Source organism: Pectinophora gossypiella, chromosome 1, assembly GCF_024362695.1.
Source record: "Pectinophora gossypiella chromosome 1, ilPecGoss1.1, whole genome shotgun sequence".
Lineage (NCBI taxonomy): Eukaryota > Metazoa > Arthropoda > Insecta > Lepidoptera > Gelechiidae > Pectinophora > Pectinophora gossypiella.
In genome coordinates, this window is record NC_065404.1 from 4,778,925 (window position 1) to 4,801,018 (window position 22,094).

Here is a 22,094-nt window from a genome sequence, read left to right on the forward strand (position 1 = left end):
GACAGAAAAAGCGACTGTTTCATACTATGTAAGTAGTGATAGAAAAAAAGTTTTGATATTTCGTAAAAAGTAATTTCTTGGAACAATTTCCCAATAGTCAGATAACGTCCATTCGTAGAATAAAGTGTGCCAGATTTGAATGTTTTCATACAACATATTGCTATTCCATTGATAAATAATTTGACCGTTCATTTTTTTTAATTGTAAAATAGCCTATTGGGAATGACCATTCCAATAGGAATTACAGAAATGAGTTTTAGAATCGATATCATTCTAACATAGGAAAAAAAAAGCCCTCCTACAACTATACATTTAATTCTGCTGGCCAGTTATTCTGTGCGCCATGTGGCCGAACCTTCAAATCGAAGTTCGGTTTTGCTAGTCATATTAGAGCCTATCATAACATCGACCTGGGATAGACATTTAGGAGTCGCCGTCGCCGGACACGGCTTGGATGAGGATGATGATGATGATGAACATAGGAATGTTCCGAATTAAAAATCGCAACTTTTGCATAATTATTTATTAAAAACAGTTACAAATATCATTGGTAAGGTGGGATTACGTAAAGTTATTACTATTTCAATCAATATATGTCGCATTTGTTAATCAACCATTTAGATTACGTTAGTATTATCTGCAAGGAACCTACTATAACTTAGCAATAACAATGTCAAACCGAATACTGTATTACGGACAGATTTTTTACCCTCACAGTGCGGTGATAAGGTGCAATATTGCCCGCATTCGTACCTATACGCGTTTCAATGAAGCTAGGTAGGTGGCACCGTCATTTATTGCCAATGCTAAGTTATAATAAATCCCCTAAATGTAATTTTGTTTCAGTTACACAATACTATGTGAGTAGCCTGCGTTCACAACAATCGAATACTTAATCATGCATGATACACAATTTATAAACATGATATTAAATACTAGTGAATGTAAATCACAAAAAATACTTATCGTCAAGTTGTCACCAATATTACTATAATTATCATCACCTTTATATAAAGGCACTTATATTATCAACTATATCGATTTGTACTGTTTAATGCCTCTATTTCCCGTGGCCCCCACTGGTGGAAAACGCTAACAACGATTACAATTCTTGGTGATTAGCCCCCTCTAGTGGATAAAGCAAGTTCTTAGTGGCGTTAGCCGCCACTGGTAGACAACGCAACACTTTATAGTGGCATCGGCCCCTACTGGTGGTAAACGCAACAGTTATTAGTGGCGTTGGCCCCGCTGGTGGATAACACAACATTTTTTAATGGCATCGGCCCCCACTTGAGGAAAACGCAACAGTTCTTGATGGCATTGACCCCTCTAGTGGATAAAGCAACAGTTCTTAGTGGCGTTAGCCGCCACTAGTAGACAACACAACATTTTTTAGTGGCGACCGCTCCCACAGGTAGAAAACGCAACAGTTCTTGGTGCGTTGGCCCCTCTGGTATTTTTTTTTTTGACGTGACTCATTGTAGATTTGCCGCAGATGGCATTAACTACTTGGCTGGAAAGCCCCTCTGGTGGATAACGCAACTATTCTAGTAGCGTTGGCCCCTATTGGTGGACAATACATTTTCCCCCTATATTCCTCAGTGGTGGTCAAACAGTGCGGACCAACGGGAATAGAGGATTTAATGACGCATACACGTCTTAATATTAAAAATAAAAGTACGTCTATGTCATACTTATATAAAGTCCTCAAAATAGTGCACGATGCAAAGAATCAATCTATTCCAACTATAGAGACGTGTGTGACCACTGTATGCTTTATCTTATGTTACTGATTTTTGCTTGATTTTCATAATCAAAATTTATTCCATTACAAAATCCAACCTAGTCTAAAAACATAATTAAAGAAACCCAGCTTTATAGTAAAACTAACGCAATTCAGGCACGGCCTTTGTAAGTAACTGGCTAAGCTTTGGGAACGTGTGACTTACCATTGTGTCGAAGCATAACTTATTGGTGGCATCTGATGGGTCGACGGCTTCTAAAGGCATGTAGGTATACGGTGCGAACGCCAGGTTGTTTCTCAAGCTGAATTTACCGTCAGCCTCTGGCACCAAGTCGGATAGTTTTGAAACCAACTGCGGGTGTAACTTGTCAAAGACTAAGCCGGATTTCCGGTCTGACAACGCCTGCTCGTGGTACAGACAGTTGAGGAAATCCAACGTGTATCCTTCTAATGTCTTACGCTGTAGGATGAACGTCTGCTCTTTGTGTTTGTTCGCAGACTTCATCGCTGAGAAAATCTTGCGATACCTGCAAGGAATTGTATTACTGTAATTATCGTCACTGTAGTCTTGTGGTACGCCAACTTGCTTCTGAAACTCGGGTTCGAATGCTGATACCAGACTTGCACTAATTTAAGTGCAATTTTCACTAACACAGTTGGCTCGACCATTATAGTGACGTATATCTACATACAGTCATGAGCAATATAATGTACCCACTTTAGGACTCTGTCGCACTAACATATTTGACATTTAGTAAGACTTACAGTTCATAATTAAAACACATAATGAATGATGAATGGTTATGATAATAACCGCGTAAACTTAAAACAAACGACTTACAGTTCAATTCGTCAAAAAAGTTAATATGACATGGTACCAAAGTGTATACGTATTAATGCTCGTGACCGTACATAAATAAATGAACGCCGGTAAGCGCAATATGGTAGGCTAGACAGAGCCACATGTAATCAGATCAATATTACAATGTGTTAGTTAATCTATTTTGGAAGTATCTCTATTTCTAGTATGTCGTTTAAAAGCACGTAACGTAGCGCCATCTAGGTTTTATCAGCGTCATCTTTGCATTTTCACTTCGTAAACAGTCAGAGATAGGACCAACACTCAGTATCATAAAAAATCTGCGTTTTGATGGGACTCTTATGGAATACTGAACATAGATGGCGCTTCTGATAAATAAGTTATTCGTGTAATCTGTTTGTCTTTGTATTTTGTGCCTTAGGTGTGGGTACAGTCATGAGCAATATAATGTACCCACTTTAGGACTCTGTCGCACTAACATATTTGACATTTAGTGAGACTTACAGTTCAATTTGCAAAAAAGTTAATGTGACATGGTACCAAAATGTATACATATTAATGTGACCGTGACCGTACTTATCTTGCGGTGGATTTGTACCTGTGACTAGCCCAATTGGGTCGTGTACTAGATTCAATATAAAATTATGAAATTCTGATTACTAAATAAAGACAGATCTAAAACTATGGAAGATTTTCTTTTTTTTAATTAAAATTATTTATGAATTGTAATCAAGCAAAATGTAATAATAAGTCCGACATTTTACGTCGTTTTTCTATGAGGTCATGATGTGCTTTTTCACACAAATTCCATAGTAATTTCAGGTTTTAACGTTTAGTAAAAAGTCATTTATTTCACTAGTTGGAAACAACTATTTATACTTAAAAATATGTTTGTATTTGTGTAATCTAGGTGTCTTGAAATAACTACATTCGAACACTTAAACCTACGCTAGTTGTACACATATATTTTGAGCGCAAAGTTAATAAAATCAACTACAAATTATACCTTGTTTAGTTTACTAAGTTTGCTCTTCTGCCGTTTATTTTACATTGCTAATAGAAAGCTCAGCAGTTGAAAATAACAAACAGATTTCCCGATTTCTAACTTGATTAAGTTCCTTTGACGAAGGTATTTTATAGGGTCAATTCTGCTGAAATAACGACCTTTAAAGCGGTCAGTGCGGAAATTTGTAATTTCCTGTTTGCGAACCCTTTATTAGGCCAATTTTGGACGCTCCGTGTGAAAGGTTTTGCTTTACACTACACATATAACATGTTTTTAAAACCAAATCATTCATTCCCGTGTTTGTGAAACTACTTACTTTTAACTTAATTTGACAGGACTGAAACCAGCTCTATCTCTTTCATCCAATTATTGGAAGTGAAGGACGGCACTAGTTTTCAGTCCAGGTGGTTAAAAAGGCTACATTGAAACAATCTAAAAGCAAGTTGACATTTGCACGTGTCAAAGTGAGTGGGCAATGTCAAATAGAAATATTGCTTTCTTAGGTGAATAGGGTATTTGACTGGGTCAAAATAACTGATAAAATGCTAATCTAGAAATAGAAGCCAGTCTAAGAGGATCGAAAATCAATCTCATTTTACTTTTCGACTTATTTTCGAACTTTCCGCTTCGACGTTTGACCGCTTTTATTGATGACGTCACAGGACAGTATGTCCATACAAACTCCAAAGAAAACTTTCGTTTTGACGTTTCGTAACAAGTATCCCATTTGACTAGGTTGTTAAGGTAGCCTATTGCTTCGATGACGCCTTTTTAACTCCCCAGTGGTAGACCGCTGGACTCGCAAACCGGAGGTCCCGGGTTCGATTCCCAAAAATTACTTTGTGGTCCCTAGTTTGGTTAGGACATTACTGGCTAATCACCATATTGTCGAAAGTATGATGATCCGTGCTTGGAAAGGCACGTTGAGCTGTTGGTCCCGGTTACCACTTACTGCTGTCAGTAATCGTTACATGAGCCATGTCAGGGGCCTTTGGCGGCTCAATAGTAACCCTGACACCAGGGTTGATGAGGTTAGTACTTTACCTAACCCACACGATAGAAGAATAAGTATTAATATTACGTAAATTATACTTACAGTATCAGTATGGCGGCCATCTTGTCGACCAGGGCCGCAGATGGCACCACTAGCGGCAGGGCCAGGGTCAGCATGTGTGGGAGGGCGCCCAGAGAAGTAGAGTAACGCGCCTCCGCTCGGGAACAACCTTCAGTTGCTTGCATACAACTGTATAATACTCGCATGTCCTCTAGACAAAACATACGGATGGAATTATTTAACTGTTACCGCCTTATTTATTACAAAACGAAATTGGGAAATGGGCATAAGGCATTAGATCCCTTGTCACCATAAGATTCATCAATCATATCCATCTTAGGGCATCGTATGCAGACTGGCTGCAAGTTGTCTTTGATTACTTGTAGCTCTGTGTCCATCCTTAGGCATCACGGGACCACGGAACCCCAGAACCACGGGAGCACAGGATCACGGGATCACGAGACCACGGGCCCACAGGATCACGGGACCACGGCATCACGGAATCACGGGACCATAGGATCACGGGATCACGGGACCACGGAATCACGGGACCACGGGATCACGGGACCACGGGATTACGGGATCACGGGACCACGGGATCACGGGATCACGGGACCACGGCACCACAGACGTGATTTTATGTATTACAAAACATAGATTAAAGATAATATCAGGTTTACAATATAGTCCGCGCGAAGTCCACGGATTTTAACGGAACTAATTGATGAATAAATTGAGTTGCATTATTTCTATACTAAATCTGCGTCACTAGCGCCGTGGCTTTCGTAATACAGAGGAATTCGTGTTTAGAACACAATATGTTTTCGACGGATTAGAAAATGATACTAGTAACATTTTTAACAGGTAATTTATAGATAATCCGTCGAACCGCACTAGAGTATGCTCCATACCCACTCCGGTTGATGAGGGGGGGGCTGCGCCCCGCAGCGGGACGTATTTAACTATGTTACTGTATGTTTATGTTAGTCGTATTGTATCATTCGTGGTGCATCATGTTAGTTCGCTTACCGGGAGACACCTGCAGTCCTCTATGACACACGTCGGCGATGGCGGCGGCCGCGCGCGCCGGCGCAGCTGCGTGCGGCTGCGCGCTCAGGAAGTGCCGACGGCTGCGGATGCTCGAGTAAACCTGCGAGTCAGGACATTCATTCATAGAAGAAAATTATAAATATCTAAAAATACATCATCAAAACAATTCATCTAAAAAGCAATATTGCTATTTGACATTCGCGCATATAAAAGTAAGTGCGCAGTGTCGACAAATGTTATTTTTAGGTGAATTGTTTTAATGTGACCTCTTTAAATCTAATTAATTTATTAATATAATAATTATTATAGACTGTATCAACTTTAACTTTTACTTTTAAGGGATAAAAGGATTAGAAGAAGAGAGATATCAACTTTAGTTGTCTTACCATATTACAGTACATAGTTGTGAGTGTTTTTAGTATGGCGCACTGCTCAAGCGGCGCAGCTCGCAGGTACATGCGCATGAGCGGCTCCACGACGCACGACACGTGCTCCACCGACTCCATGCTCAGCCACTCCACTAGTCCGAGGATCTGTAAAACAACAAAAAAAACTACATAGCAAAAATAATACAAAAAAACTACATTACAAAATATATTATACACGGTGTATAGGGTGGTCGCTTCTGTAAAAAACCGGACCTGTCAAGTCTTCAGGTTGCGTAGGACGGAAAAAATACTCTTGATATCAACTCAGTATTTGTTACGATGTCACTAACACCCTGTATAATATCATCATATCCCTAGCATTAGCCCGTTTTTTAAAGGGTCCACTTGCCTAACCTGAAGCTTTGACAGGTCCGGTTTTTACAGGTACCCTGTACACCCTGTATAATATATTTTGTATAGTAGGTTTTTAGGAGGCAAGCCTTATTGCCATTCAACATTGGTAGTGAGATGGACCAGTTTGGCTACCGTACTGTCAGGGGCATAGTTACTGAGTAAATAGTACCCGAGACCCAGAGGGGATGAGGCAATCTAGCTCAGCGTCCGATACGAATTGGTGCGGGTCGGGGAGTTACCATTGTAATCAATCATAATCAATCATTTATTTGTAAGGACACAAAGTTAAAGATCTTATTCTAAGTAAAACAGTACATGTATTCAACCTGCAAGCAGGTGTGCAAATATTTATATACTTAATTATATTATTATTAAGGCTTATTCCTATAGTTAAAGAATTCGTTGAGACTATAAAAAGACATATCGACGGGGAAGAAGCAAATACTCCTATCTTACATTTTTAGGCAAATCGACTTTTTGATGTAGTTCGTTGCGAAATTTAATTTTACGTTGGCTGGCAAGATCTCCGTTGTATATTTCCTACTTTTAGGGTGATTTTCGATGAATAGAAATAGCTCTTAAAATAAAGATTTTATATGTTGCAATATTTTTTATAAAAATATCTCCTTTCTACAGAAATAAATAACTCCTATCTCATGTTCTAATCGATAATAGCTCCTATCTTCAGAATCAAGCATGAGTCTTTTTATTTAATGGAAGATGATGGAGGTTGATGGATGATGATGGGCAATGGGCATGGCACGAATGTGTCTTTGTTTCAAAAATAAGAGATGATGGACCCAAGATCTACTTTATGGGGTGATTCGATCACTGACACTTTTCAATATTAAATTATTTTTTTCCTAAGCGTGTAGCTCAAAAACGGGCGAAATATCGAAAAAATATTATATTAACAAATTTGTAGACAATTTAATGTTCTTTAAATTAATATAAAAGTTATTTTCTCTAGGACGCATCGTTTTTGAGATATCAGCGAAAAACTCAAAATTGGTATCTCTGACCTACACCCATTCTGCAACACAGTTTTAATTTTGGAGAGAAATTTAGAATAAAAAGTGAGAAGTAAATCGAACGACCAATACCATACAAAAATATCGATATTTTATATTTTTGTATGGTTTGGTAAACATTAAGTTACGGAAATGACACCATGTAAACGTGGGAATTTTTACTATGTTAACTCCATAAATAAGGACACATTCAGGAATGTGTTCCGGAACACATTCCTGAAGAAAAATCATAGGATTCCTCCCACATACTCTACAACCCCTTTATTGACCGGGCTATTGATAATGATTTTAATAAGTACCTACTTGTTGATCTCAGTTGATTATTGACTTAATAAATATATAATTCGTACTATATTGATATTTTTTTTAAATGCCAATTAAAAACGAAGGTGCCTACTTTATCATGGTCAATAAATAATTTGTTAAACCTTGTTTAAGATCAAAGTTTATTTTCATAAAAAATGCTAAGCGTAGCACTTTCTTTAAAAAAGCTGTCGTTTCAGTATTTTTTTAAAACATACAATTATTTGTTATTATATTGCATGCTTTATAATAGTTTACAGTTAAATATTTACTAGTTAAATGTTGCGGCATTGCTTTATAATATCTCCTAACTTGAACATAATTTGAAATTCATTCAAAGCAATACATCCTATCTTACAAAATCATGTATAATTTACGTTAGTTTTATAGTTATTGTTTTTTTAATTATTAATAGGTTTTTGAAGCTACAGTGAATAGTTTACAAAGAGAAATAAGTCAAACAATAGGAATTTGAAGGATTAATTGCAAGTGGAAAAACCGTCTAACGTCAAAACTTTCGACCCAACACAGAAACCAATAGGCTCTAACTTACATTAACTTTAATTCCTCTATATATACAAAATTAATATTAGTTTAAAAAAATGTCTCTTGAAATAACAAAACTACCTTCAGAACATGACGTCGCGCTATAATTATTAACAAAAAAGTTATTCAGTTTTTTCCTCCTCCTGTAAAGTTAGGTCTGTGTAAGATAGGAGTATTTGCTTCTTCCCCGTCGATATGTAATATAATAACTATTTAGTTAAATCATGCTTAAATTCTTTCATATTTAATTCCTTTAAATTTTCAGGTAAATTGTTAAAAATTATGACACACATGTTATAAACATTATATATATTCTGTATGCAGTATTATTCTCTATTCCAGTGTTTCTCAAACTATAGATCGCGGCCGAATTAGGAATGGACCCTGCCTACAGAACGAACGAACTTTGTTTTTTGAAAAGTGTTTTATTCACATTGATAAACGTTACAATTTCCTAGAGGTGGCCCCGAGTTGTAAACTTGTATTAGATGGTTTGTAACCCAGAAAACTTTGGGCACCACTGCTGTTTTCTATGATATGGCGTAAAGCAAGATTATAGTCACCTCTGCGGTGTAGTCTTTCTCATTCCAAAAGGGCAGGTATTGTGCGAGGAAGCGCGTGACGACGGGGATGCCCTGTAGCAGGGTGCGCTGTAATGCGCCCAGTCGGTGCAACAGGTCTGCCTTCTCCGCGTACGTGTGAGGAGATGAGCCTAGGAAACCTGTGGGGAACAGAATTACTGAGGGATTTACCAGGCGACGTTTCCCAAAAAAAAAGTAGATGGCGCTGTTTAGATTTAACCCTTTCACGGATAGAGACCATGGGTCATTGATGGTTCATAATAGGTAGTATAACACCTTGGAATCGGAACGTGCGTAGACGTTCTGTCCTTGAAAGTGTTAACGAGATGATTACCTATTTTGTCATCGCTCGGGTACATCTAATCTAATCTAGTCTACAAGATCCCACTGCTGGGCAAAGGCCTCCCCTTCCTCTTTCCATTTATCGCGGTCCTGTGCGCACTCCGACCAGTCCCACCAGCAAGCGTCCAAGTCGTCACGCCATCTCTTTCGAGGTCACATAATTATTCAAAAATATTATGTAATGGCAGAGACTCTCCTTTTCGTTGGTTAAGAAAATGACAGATATAACTTAAAATAAAATCTGTCGGTGTCTACCCGGACAATCGGCAACTCACAATCAACAAGCAGGTGGTACAGCTGGTGGCTCAGGAAGGCCTGCTCGGCGTCGGTGGCCAGCGTGAGCAGCGTGAGGCCGGCCTGGTTGCATAGCAACGCGCGCACGCGGCCCGGCCGAGTCACGCCCGCCTCGATGCTGTGCTGCAGGAGCGATATTGGGCTGCAAGAATCATCATTGATTATAAGTACCGTAGATTCGACATGAGCGCTTAAAAAGTGGGAAAACTTGGAGCAGAAATAGCGATGAAAGCTCTAACATTCCGTAGGCGCGATTAGGTGACGAACTGGCAACGTGTGGATTTGTATAACTCAACCGCTGTAGATGCTAAGACGACGAGCGCGCGAGCGTATCTACATAAATTTTGACGATTTTTTTAATCCACTATAGAAAATTAAAAAATATATTATATTATAGATTATTATATTATTATTATATTATATTTATAGAAAATTTAGTGTCAAATTTTCGTCGTCGAATATCATACAAAAAACTCCTTATTACACAGGATAGACGCAAATTACTCGACTAATCAAGAGTAGTAACCACACCTGGCAGCCAAGAACCACACTTTCCTATGATTCTATCCTTTTTTCTCATTCAGAAACATCATTTACTAGAGCGAGATAAAGCCACCGTACGCAGCGGAAAAGACATCCACATGCTTCCATTCCCACACACTCACACTCCCTCTTTTTATCTCGCTCTAGTAAATGACGGTTCTGAGTGGCAGAATGGAATAATATCATAGGGACATAGAAAAGTGTGACGCGGTGTAGCAACCTTTGGGTGTATGAGTATGATTAAATGAAAGAAACGGTCAAAATAGCCTATCATCATCATATTTAATTTAACCACTGGAGGTTATAAAGGGCATAACTATTTCGTTGCTAAAGGCGAAAGGGTATCAAAATAAAAAAGCTAAAATGAAAGCAATTTTCTTTGGGATTATGGTAATATTACAAGTATAAGGATTAGATTATGATTGAAACTTACTCAGAGAAGTCAAGATGAGTTTTCTGTGGCTCCCTATCATATTGTTTTGAGCCAATGTTTGTGAACTCCATATTTGGCACTAGAGGCTCCGCCTTCCTGTTTCTGCCGCCCTCCTAGAATTAAAAAAAAACTTATTAGAAAGAATGACAATATAAATATTGGTGCCATCTCATCTCTATCTCTGTCTTGCACTAGTCGTAAGTGAAGGACAGCACTATCTATAGAGCTGTCAGGCTACAAGAAAATTTAGTTTTATACTCCAAAGATTTATACTTACAGAATTGAGAGGATTAATCCACATTAAGTGGTGTCTTTCTTTAGTGGTGCTGTTTCGCCTTTCCTAAAAACATAAAAATTAAAACATTCTATAGAACAACTTTGGTGTATGAGTTCATGTGTTTTATTTTTTAATAGCCCAAACACCTCTCCAGTATGGTATGGAGTATACTCCATACCCCTCTGGTAGATTTAGAAAAGTCATATGTTATATGTATTGAATTGATGACTTCAATAATGAAATCTATGATTCCCATCAAACCTGGCTCTTCTTGAATCGTCCCAGCAAGCTGGTGTTGATCTTCCTGAAGGACGTATGTATGGAGATGGCGGGCACATCTTCCGGGACACACTCCGGCTTGTAGGACTTGAACAGGCCCAGCAGCACTTGAAGTTGACGGTACATGTTCTGGACAAAAAAATACATTCAATGCTGCTGCTTTTTTTAACTTTTAGGGCTCAAACTGCATGACTGCGGCAGCGGCGCGGCGGCGATAGCGGCGCGGGGAGCGGCGCGGCGGCCGCTGTTCCGTTCTCGATGCCAGCGGCCAAATCGCGCGGTATTGCGGCGGTATAGAGTTGTGTCTCAAATGAACGTGTTGTCGAAACGGCCACAACGCATTTTCGATTATAGTTCTTTTGTTTCGTACGATTTATTATGGGCAAAAGAAGATCTGAATCCCTATAATGAACAAAGGAAACAAAAAGGCGAGTTTCAAACGCAGAGACACCGCTCGACTAGAGCGCACCGCTCGTACCCCGCTCGCCGCGCCGCTGCCATCGAGAACACTTCAATATCAATCTTAGCATTTGAACGCGCGCTCGCGCGCTCCCGCGCCGTCGCCGCCGCCGCCGCCGCCGCGCCGCTGCCGCTGTCATCCAGTTTGAGGCCTTAGTGAACAGTGATAATTCACTTACTTTAAACATCTACCTATGCCAAACGTTATAAATTATGTTTGTTAAGCTTAAACTTGGCCACAAACAATTTAAAAACACTTTACCACTTCACTTTTTAGTATTTTTTGTTTGTGGATTTTTCAATTGTATTACTACTATTAAAACTGTTTTCAATATACTTCCATAATACAACAATAAAATTGAATTTAGTGCTAAGGGATGCTTCCCTAATTATAGTTGGTTATTGTCCAATTCAAATAATGAAATTTTATTAAAATTGATTACAATATCAGCAGGACTGAAAACTATATACAGCATTAAATTAAAATATATTAAAAGCTAATATACCTTTTTCCCCTCTCTCTTCTTTGCATGTTCCAGAAGTTCCAGCACCCTTCTCCTGGTAACGTCACTGGGTTTTGTCAGCGTATACACCAGCTTCAGTGCATGAGCAGTCTACAAACAACACCACAATATATAGATGTCCTTCTGGATGTGGATTGTTATATGTATATGTATAACTCCTTATATTCAAACCCCGATATCGGACTTACACCAATAGGTATTTCATTTATCTTAAGTGCAGTTTTTCATTAACACAGTTGGCTCGACCTAATAGATGGTGATACTCCTCACTATTAATCATGTTGGTCTAACAGAAAGCTTGGCAAGGTGTGGGTACTTAGCTCATCTTGCAATAGATGTACCTCTGACAACCTCAAATGGGATATTTTTGTGCACTTATGTTATGTACCTCTATAACTTAGTCTAGTGAGACTTATTGACTGACATAAAATAATTGCTATCAAATAAAGTAGTAATTACACTTCAATGTAAGCTGGTAGGTACATGTTACAAATCAGTACAGAAGATCATACTCACAAGCAGTTCAAATGAGAGCATAGTGTAGAATATCTCATATCCAGAATCTAAAGCAGCCATGTCTATGGTATCGCTGTCCATAGCAGCTGAAAAAACAGTGGTTATATTATTAATTTATGTTGAGTATGCTCCATACCCCCTCCGGTTGATTGAGGGGGGGCCTGTCTCGGGGCCTGCGCACAGGCCCCCCCTCATAGGCTATTTATGTTATATTACGTATATTATTAATTTATAATGTTACTGTTGAATGAAGACTCCTTCGACGTGCGCCTGCACACTAGTACGCAGAGAACTGGCCACCAGCAGGAGGAAGTAAAGTTTGAATACAGAAGTAGGATGCAGGAACAAGTCTCACTCCATCAAAAAAACCGTACCATACACTTGCGTCAAGAATGTTATGGTAAACAGTATAATGTGATGTGATAGTAATAAAATAAACATATGAATTAGAAAGTGTCTTTACTTAAACCATGAATATCCTTACGTGCAAATAAACAATAACTTCTAATAAACAAGGTCTCCCATGTACATAATGAATTATAGTCCCTCTATTTATAGATAAAGATTTTTATTGTGTACAAATTTACGAAAATAAAAGTTAATTTAATTTGTTATAGGAAAGACTGTAGTAGTTTGTTTGTTACCTGTTAGCCAATCCAATAAAAATCCCATTCTGGAGAAATTGGAGTGTATTTCACAATTAGCCAGCAGCCAGCGGAAAGCATAGTCTACTGTGCGTTCTTCCACTCGGTACTGAGGCACCAGGCACATTCCCAGACTGACCCACTTTGTAATGGCTGTAAATACAACATTATCAGTATTAACCGGGAAAAAGAATTAAACATGCACGTCAAATTAAACATGTGCAATACTCACGTATTGATAAATTCAACCAAACTTTGAATAAAGTGTGGAAGTCATCGTCGTCCAACCCCGAAGTCTCGGCGACATAAGCAAGTTGTTCAATTTTACTCTGAAACAGGTCTTTATCAAACCCCTTCTTCAACTGTTTTATAAAATCTATTATCTCCTCCACGTCCGACATCACGAATTATCTAAAGAAATATGATTTCGGTCAATATTCGGTTTATTTTTACAAAACCAAACCAAAATAACATTCAAAACCAAAATACGTTGATGGCGCACGAAAGAGGGGTAAGCAAAGTGGGGGAGGGGATTGCTTGTTTTGTTTGAGTTTTGGGTTTGAACAGGTCTGTTTTAAGCCAATAAAATTAAATATTTTGATATAGTTACACTACCACTATTAGATACACTTATTGTCTTATCATATGTAGGTAGTTGAGACGATGTATTATTCAGTATCGCTTATACATAATGATTGACAGTTTAGAAAAAAATACTTTTGCCAGTTTATGAAGAAAGCTATCACAAAATACTAACATTACGCAATAAGAAATTGAAAGCTGAAATTCATATATTTAGCATACAATTTTGATAAATTATACATGACAGGAAATTTTCACAAAAAAAACATTTCATAATCAAATTTAAAAATTTTAATTTAAAAACGCACTTTGATCTCTCTTGCTTCATAAATGAATATTTTTTAGTTTATGGTTTCCTTCACAATCAGGGTGGAGAGTGAATAAATATTTCCCAACAATTTGCTAAAAAATATTCTTGTTGAAATAAAAATTGATGTCTATAGTAAAATATGTGAGCATGCAGATTGAGAATAAGCTTCTTTTATTACAACGTATGCCCTATGTTCCATTTTTTATGTAATTAATGGTGCTGATTTTGAAAGAAACCAACTTAATCATACTTAAGTTTGAAAGTTATAATAATTAGCTTTACCTTTTTCTTGCACTAAAGGACAAGCGGTCCTATTATTGCGGTATTTTCGGAACTGCCAAACTAAATTTAATTAAATTAGGCTTATACCGGGTGTTTAAGGCACATTTATCGCACCACCCTGGAGATGCTACATGCTATGAGGGCAGTATACAGTATAAAATTATTCAAGTTATTGCATATTTAAAAAAACAATATTACTACACATTTATAGTTAAAAACGTTTTAATATAACAAAAATGGGACGCGGTGCAATATTAATACAGATAGGAAATACATAATATACATATTCGGCATATTTGAATTTTGTTATTACATGCAAATCGCGTTAATGACAATAATGCTTTCCAATGTAGTGGGTACTTAACAACACTACCTAGGTATCCCTAAACCATAGACAAAACTCAAGCTTTCGCATCTTTCTATCAAAGTGTCAAAAATGAACGAATTGTCGTTTGAAGTAAACAGTATGGATATTTGCCAATTGAATATTTCCTAAAATATGGTTAAAATCATATAATCAAAGAGTGGATTAGCAGTGTTTAAAATACACGCCTCAAAATGTGGCCCATGCTCTTAAATATGACGCGCGACGAATGTCGCAGAACGCTTCGAAGACTCGGTATATATTTAGGCTTATAAATGGCATTCATTTTCCCTCCTATGCTTTTCTTCTGTTATGCTTATTGCGATTTCATTGTTTTTTAGGCATTTACATCTCAATTATAGCAAGTAATTTATTGGTTATTCGTTTGTTTTTAGAACTGGAAGCCTACTCGAATATGATCAGTGTGTTTAGAGCACAGGGGGCATTAGAAGACAACAGAAAAAAGTTGCTTGAGGAACTGCGCGCCGTTTTGCATATAAGCCAAGATCGTCACAGCGCTGAGGCGCGTCGCGTGTCTAATGACGAGGTGTTAGCTACCATTGCAGAGCAGTAAGTTGATATTCATTATTTGTGGTGTGGGCTTCTTGATTTATTTTTAAACTTTGCATTGCAAAGTCAAAGATGGCTGAGGGTGTTTGCAAGTTAAAGATGTGTTTGTACTCAACTAGTTTACCTATATTTCTTATAGGTTTGAGGTGATTCCTTCTTATTAGATTGAAATAAAAGTTTTTAAGCTTGATGTTTTTTTATTTGTGTTTCTTTAGCATGTATCTAATCAAAGCCCAGTAGATACAGATGTCACTTGTATAAATATTTTATGTGTTGCTTTCAGTAAGTGTACAAGTGGTTTAGATGTCTTAGTATTGAAAAATAAAGGATTATTACTTATTTTAAAAGTGACAGCTAACCTATAAAATTTAAATGTCAATTACATCCATAGTTTTATTTTTGTTTTTTTAGGTTTTTTTATTATCTTAGGCTGTTGTTATGTCAATTTAAATAATATAATTATCACTGGTAGGAGTAACACTCTTCTGATTCATTGAGGGGATTGTGCCCCCATAATGGGGTATACATCGTATGTTTAAATATGCAGAACTAATATTGAAATTAAACATGAAAATATTACAACAGGCTAGCAGGCCCAAACACAGGCTTGGCATGGATCAGCGAGGGGCGCAGGCGGGTGCCGCTGTTGCCCCGTGGGGTGGCTCAGACCATGTACACAGAGATTGCGGATAAGGCTGCGGAGGCTGCAGCCGCTGAGAATAAAGAGATCCAGAAGAAACTTGAAGCTGAAAAACTTGTCGCACCAAAAACAAATGAAGAAGAGTTGCCAGAAGCAGAGGGGGAGACCGCTGAGGGAGCAATGCCCTCTAATGATACCATAGATGAATTGTTATACCCCCCTGTTGCCATGGAAGACCAGACAGCTAAAGTAAGTAATATTAATTTTACCAATATGTTTTAGTGTTTTGTTTAGTTTGTCAACAATTTGGTAGGCTTTGCAGTGGGACATGATAGGCTTGAGAAAAAAATATAAATATATTTTGCAATAATTTTCAGCATATAAACAATGATGAAGGAAATGTAATTGTTTTAATTTTTTTTCAGCTTTGGGAAACAGAACTTATAAATCGAAAGAGAAAAATACCAGAAGGTGGTGCAATACCAGATGACACAACCACCCCAGTAAAAAACATGAGGAATATACCTGTCAACACCAATCAGAAACATCTCAACCTATCACAGATATACTCTAAGTTCTCACAACCAGCCACAAGTATGTTTCAATATCTATCAATATTTTATTTTGAAAAGTTACTCAACAATTTATTAATTTTCATATTGTATGTTCAGGTAAACCGTCGGGCCAATCAAAACACTCATACAATCAAGTGAGCAAAGTGTCGACCAGCAAATCGCACCACCCGCCGCAGACACCACAGAAACACAGGTCGCACAAACGCAACAAAAATCCGGCGCCAATTATAGTATCTAAGTCGCAAGTGAAGAAACCACAGGAGATGTCGGTCTCCCCGAGCAAGTACAACCCGAGCTCGATGCAACACGACTACTCCGGCCCTCCAAATACTTTCCAGGCTAGTTACGCGCAGGCAGTGCTAGGCGGGAAGACCAAGCAGGATTACATTGACGAGCTGAAGCCCAAAGTGGTGTCACCGCCGGGCATGATGTCGGAGGGCGGCGCGTTACAGCAGTTGCCGCCGCCGGCCACGCTGCCGCACGAGCTGGGCGTGCCCGAGGCCGCGCACGACCCCGCCTCGCTTCAAGCGCAGGCCACTTCTACACCCACGCACACCATCAGTGGCAAGCCCTGCCATCTCATCATCAAAAACAAGGGCGAAATCACAACCGACAAAAAAGTACAAATTTTACAGAAACCCTCCGACATAAAGCTGCTCACGAACAAGCAGTTGGTAGTGGCGCCGAGTGCAACGCAGAAGGCGCTCAACTCGACTGGCAAGCTGGTCGCGACCAAGGTGATCAGCTCGGTGCCTAAGCAACGCGGCCCACACACGCCCGTGCTCACAGACAAGATGATCGTCGTCTCCAAGCCGGCGGCCGACAAAGGTTTGTCCAACTCGAAGATCATTATCACGTCATCGACGGTCACCGCCCCAACCAAGACTCCCGTCACTATGCAAAGTATATCTCCTAGAACGTCGGAAGCTTTCACTCCCAAAGGCATTCCCGCCACCGATTTAAAAGTATCGGCTAAGACTGTAGTTTTAAATCCAAAATCGGGACAGAAGATGGTCGTATTGCCGGCCAAGGCTCGTACTAAATCCGGCTCGGAAGGACAGATACCGTTACTTCCCGTACATTTCAAGGGCATTTCTACTTCGATGAAGCTGGTGCCTGTCAGCTCGCAGTCAGCCACGCAAGTTGTCAAGTCGTCATCAGTCACCGTGGTCTCGAAACCGTCGACAGTAATGAATACAATAACTCCCAAGAAGATTATCGGTGTTGAGCCGATCAAAACTGCTAATCTGGCAGATATAGTTCCAGTGAAGGGTATGACCCCCATTACTACACCCAAAATAACAAATCCGATAGTAAGGCCGGTCAGTAAAGGGAACGTCATTGTCGTACCGAAGGGAGCCACCATAGGGAAGGCGTTGACGTTCACCAAGAATGGAAACGACATGTCGAAAATTATTATGGGGAAGAACGTGAACCAACTACTGCAAGCCACTAAGACTGATCAGCCGGACTCAAGTAAATGTTCTGGCAACGTAATAGTTTTAGAGCTCAATAACGAACAGACAGGTCGCACCACGACTATGTCGGAGATCTTAGACAGTCGCGTGTCGGGAGGACGCGTCGAAGACGTTAAGAAAACACAAGAAATCACTTCCGAAACGCCAGTACTTTTCGATAATCAAATGACTGAGGAGACCTGCAACGCGAATAGTTTAGATTCCACAACTGAAAGCATAAGTGATATCGTTCCTATAGAAGAGTCGGGTTTACCAATAATGTCGAAAGAGGAGGGCCAATCGAATTTGAGCAAGGATTCGGAGACCGCGAAGGATTCATCGAGCGTCACGGACTGGGAGATGGAGCTGGACACGGTCTCGGGGAAGGAGAAGGACGACGACAACAAGCTGAACGCGCTGCACCTCGACCTGGGCATGTCCAGCGACGACGATAACGACTACATGGGCCACAAAGCTAAAAGCAAACACTCGTCGCAGGAGAGCATACAAGTCACGCCTAGCGGTAAGACTTTCATCGTATACTGATTTTTTGCTTTAGTTTGAGATAATTCACCTAGTGTGTACTTATTTGTCGCAATGGTGACGTTGCAGGCGAGAGCAGCGTGTACGGCGGCGGGGGCGGGCTGGCGCTGGCCACGCGGACGCTGCTCAGCCAGCTGCAGGACGACGGCTCCTCCAGCAATGACTCCTCTTTCGCGCTCAAATCCAAGACGGAGAAGCTAAAAGAGGGCGAGCCGAGGATCGACCGCTCCGAGTCGGACGCGCTCACCAAGGCCAAGGAGAAGCTGACGGAGAAGGTGGCCAAGTCGCACCAGCGGATAGACATCTACAGCACGGCCATCGCGTCCTCGGACATCAACCTGGACTCGTTCTCGTACCTGGACGAGGGCATGATGGCGGGCGACGACGAGTTCCCGGACGACAAGGACAAGGAGCGGCGGCTGCTGCACGAGCAGCTGAGCCGCCTGCTGGGCGCGGACGCGGCCGAGCCCGAGCCCGCCGCCGGCGCCGCCGAGCCCGCCACGCACTCGCACCCTGTAAGTGAAAGTTTGCCTTTAAACAAATAATCAGCAATACTAGTACTAATTTGGAAATGGTGAAATGTTTCTTTAAAATGTAATGGCACTTTAGTATAAGCTGGGACATATGATGTGAATAGTGAGTGATGTTATTGGTGTTAGGCGAAGCGTAATGTTTTGTATCGTGTTTTTATTTGTTGTGTTAAATGAATTTTAACTGTTTTACAGATATCAGTATGTTTGTATATTATCCAACAATAGTTCTACGGGTGCTTAAGATGCCGTGTCCGCGACGCATTTGTTAAATCTCGTTTGTTGCCGTACACGCACTTCTTAGTACTTATGTTGGATAGTACAGTAAGTTTTGTGTAATAATTTCCCATAGGAAATAAAGAGGCTAAACATCTTGAAGTTGAATGATTTCAAATCATGCAGACTTGAAACTGAATTACAGGCCTTGATATCTATTTGTGGTGAATATCGACGCGTAAAGCGGTTTCATTTAGAAAATCAAACCATGAACGAGCATTAAATAAACGACATTTTAATTAAAAAATACTGATATTGACGAATTCGTTTTAGTTGACATAGTTCTTTTAAAGAAACCGTAGAATTTAGAGGAAACTAAAAAAACATATTAATAATTTTCGAAAATATCTCATAGATTTTTAACAAAGCGGTTATTATAGTTGGGCACATAGAGTTTCCAAATTAAATTAAGTTGAATAATTGCTGAAGACAGATTATTCACGTTTTACATAAGTCGAATTTCAATAGAAAGTGGATATTGCATTCAATATTGTTATTGACAATAACCATACATTTGAGTTAAGACAAACAGGCAACTCAAGTCCGTTATCCCTAATGGGGTAAGTAGACCCAGTAGACAACCAAAGGCAACTTTCGACCACCTCTAGTATTGAAGTCTGAAGATGCCACATCCTATCATTTTCACTGGGATATAGCCGCTTAGGGACTGAGGTGTCCGAGCCGCGCGACCCCAGTACGCTGCGTTTAGGGCTGTATTAAATTGTATGAATTTCCATGCAACGTTACATCAAGCTCTGCAGTACTGGGCCTCATACGCCTATTATACTATGCATGCCTGGGATGATAAAAAAACATACGTTTCTTTTTACGTCTAGCCCAGCTAAGTGAATTTGTTTTTAAGGATGCCCCGACTTACGCATTTCACAACTCTGTTCTCTTTGGCAGTGTCTCGTAGTTTTATTCAATGAATTTTCAAAATTCGAAAGTTACTAGTAGAATATTGTTTAGTATTTTAAGTGATGCTACGTGCTCTCTTCACAAAATTCCGAAACTTTAAAATCATACTAATTTTAATACTTAAAATTATATACGCGCAAAATCATTTGGTTCGTAAAGTTTTAAGATTTTCAAGTTCAAGCAAATGTGTGTATGTTCGCACAAATTGAGCCATATTCTTAGTTACATTAGATGTTCAAAATCAGGCAGTTATGTCTTTAATTTCATATAACTAGTTGAATTTCATCCGCACGGATCATCCCATACCATTCAATTTAAACTTAGTACAACCCAGTAAAAAAGAAGGAATCGGTCATTATGAGAAATATTTTAATATACTCTGGCAACATTTGTTTCTGCCTTTTTATTGGTCAGTCGAGGATATGAATTCATGTCATTGGCTCAAGAAATGGCAGTGTTGCTAGTTAAGGAGAATCGACCGCTTTTTGCCGAACTGTATTGTGAATATCTGAATATTTAAACCGAGCAGCGAAATGTATCTACATACACCATAATTGTTGGTTATATATTGTCAAATGTAGCATATGAAGGTGAAATATTTATTTTATTATAGTTCAATACAGTTTAAGATGTTATTTTGTAAATATAATATTTACAGATGTACTCAGTGTTGTAGTTAGTTAACTTATACATACATATAGATACCCAGTGCTTTGTAGTAATGTTACATTATATAACAATAGTATAGGACTTATACTCACAGTTCTGATCGGTGCACTCATTCCCCAGTGAGCAATGTCACACTGATATATTCACTCAAAGTTCGAATCAAAACCGCCTTTCTAAAATGTGTAGAAAATATTAAAAATATTCAAGTACACTTTTTTAAAGGTAGCATCCAATTCACCGCTAATTTGCGACTGTTCCATTAATACATTTTCAGAAATTGTAATTGGACTAAAATTAAGGTAAAAAAACACCCAATTAGATATTTTCAAAATAGATTATACATCGATAAAACGAAAATCATGTACGTAAAAAATTGTTTCACACGTTTTTAAGTTCATTTTGGTTGTTTAGATTTTGGAAAAGGTCTTTGGAAATTTTAATAAGAGAATGGAAGTGTAACCAAATTGGGAAGCCTCGTACTGAGAAGTGTAAAATAATGGTACATATTTCTTGCTTTAAAGAGAATGATATTGCATTCTAAAGAAATAGTGCCATGCCTAGAGTCGTAGCGACAAATTGTACATATTAATGATAACTATTTTTAATAAAATATCAATGACAACTGTCTACTAGAATGTATTACTATATTTTGTATCATAATAATAAAATTGTATAAAGCATTTTTGGATGTATATACATCCTGCGATAAACTGATTTAGTTAAAAGTGTTAAGGTTTACTTTACATCGATTTTGGATGTGGATGCAGGTGAATACTGTTAAGATTGTTACCACAATGTAATCGAGTTGTGGATAAATGTGTTCCATTAAATAAGCGACGTCCTAAAAGGAATTTAACTTGTATAGTTTAAATTTGATGTTAAATCAAATGAAGGCAATGTTAACGATTGACCTGCATCAGATTTTAAATAGAGTAAGACGTTTGTTTGTCGGCTGTAAATATTTTGCGTAGAATTATCTCCGTCTTAGGATCACTGCAACATGTTAATACAATTTCTGTGTTTTTGGCATCAAGTTTATTTTATCTACTTATTTTAACAATAAAAGTTTAATCATATTTATTTCTTATATATAATAATATCACCCTATGACTCCCGATGACATACCCTCAAAAAAAACTTTACTTAGATA

At 38.7% G+C, this 22,094-nt stretch overlaps 2 protein-coding genes across 2 annotated transcripts; one reads left to right on the forward strand and one right to left on the reverse strand.

Annotated features, from left to right (window-relative positions):
- Positions 1 to 962: 962 nt before the first annotated feature.
- Positions 963 to 13,745, reverse strand: LOC126381851 (uncharacterized). Its single transcript, XM_050031371.1, has 13 exons — positions 13,461 to 13,745; positions 13,229 to 13,381; positions 12,585 to 12,670; positions 12,051 to 12,158; positions 11,068 to 11,214; positions 10,807 to 10,869; positions 10,530 to 10,642; positions 9,535 to 9,695; positions 8,900 to 9,057; positions 6,061 to 6,207; positions 5,654 to 5,774; positions 4,667 to 4,835; positions 963 to 2,271 (listed from the first exon to the last, which is right to left on the reverse strand). The coding sequence occupies exons 1-13, from the start codon at positions 13,627 to 13,629 to the stop codon at positions 1,887 to 1,889; spliced, it is 1,980 nt and encodes a 659-aa protein (XP_049887328.1). The 5' UTR covers positions 13,630 to 13,745; the 3' UTR covers positions 963 to 1,886.
- Positions 13,746 to 14,816: 1,071 nt separating this feature from the next.
- Positions 14,817 to 22,020, forward strand: LOC126381820 (BRCA2-interacting transcriptional repressor EMSY). Its single transcript, XM_050031318.1, has 6 exons — positions 14,817 to 15,021; positions 15,162 to 15,336; positions 15,922 to 16,225; positions 16,402 to 16,570; positions 16,648 to 18,531; positions 18,621 to 22,020. Exons 1-6 carry the CDS (start codon positions 14,961 to 14,963, stop codon positions 19,094 to 19,096), a joined length of 3,069 nt encoding a protein of 1,022 aa, XP_049887275.1. The 5' UTR covers positions 14,817 to 14,960; the 3' UTR covers positions 19,097 to 22,020.
- Positions 22,021 to 22,094: the final 74 nt, after the last annotated feature.

Coding starts and splice junctions, on each gene's coding strand:
- LOC126381851 (XM_050031371.1), bottom strand. CDS start 13,629: ATGTCGGACGTGGAGGAGATAATAGATTTTATAAAACAGTTGAAGAAG. Junction 13,382..13,460: donor TTGGTTGAATTTATCAATAC/GTGAGTATTGCA, acceptor TTGTATTTACAG/CCATTACAAAGTGGGTCAGT. Junction 12,159..12,584: donor TGCTCTCATTTGAACTGCTT/GTGAGTATGATC, acceptor TGTTGTTTGTAG/ACTGCTCATGCACTGAAGCT.
- LOC126381820 (XM_050031318.1), top strand. CDS start 14,961: ATGTGGCCCATGCTCTTAAATATGACGCGCGACGAATGTCGCAGAACG. Junction 16,571..16,647: donor GTTCTCACAACCAGCCACAA/GTATGTTTCAAT, acceptor TTGTATGTTCAG/GTAAACCGTCGGGCCAATCA. Junction 18,532..18,620: donor CATACAAGTCACGCCTAGCG/GTAAGACTTTCA, acceptor GTGACGTTGCAG/GCGAGAGCAGCGTGTACGGC.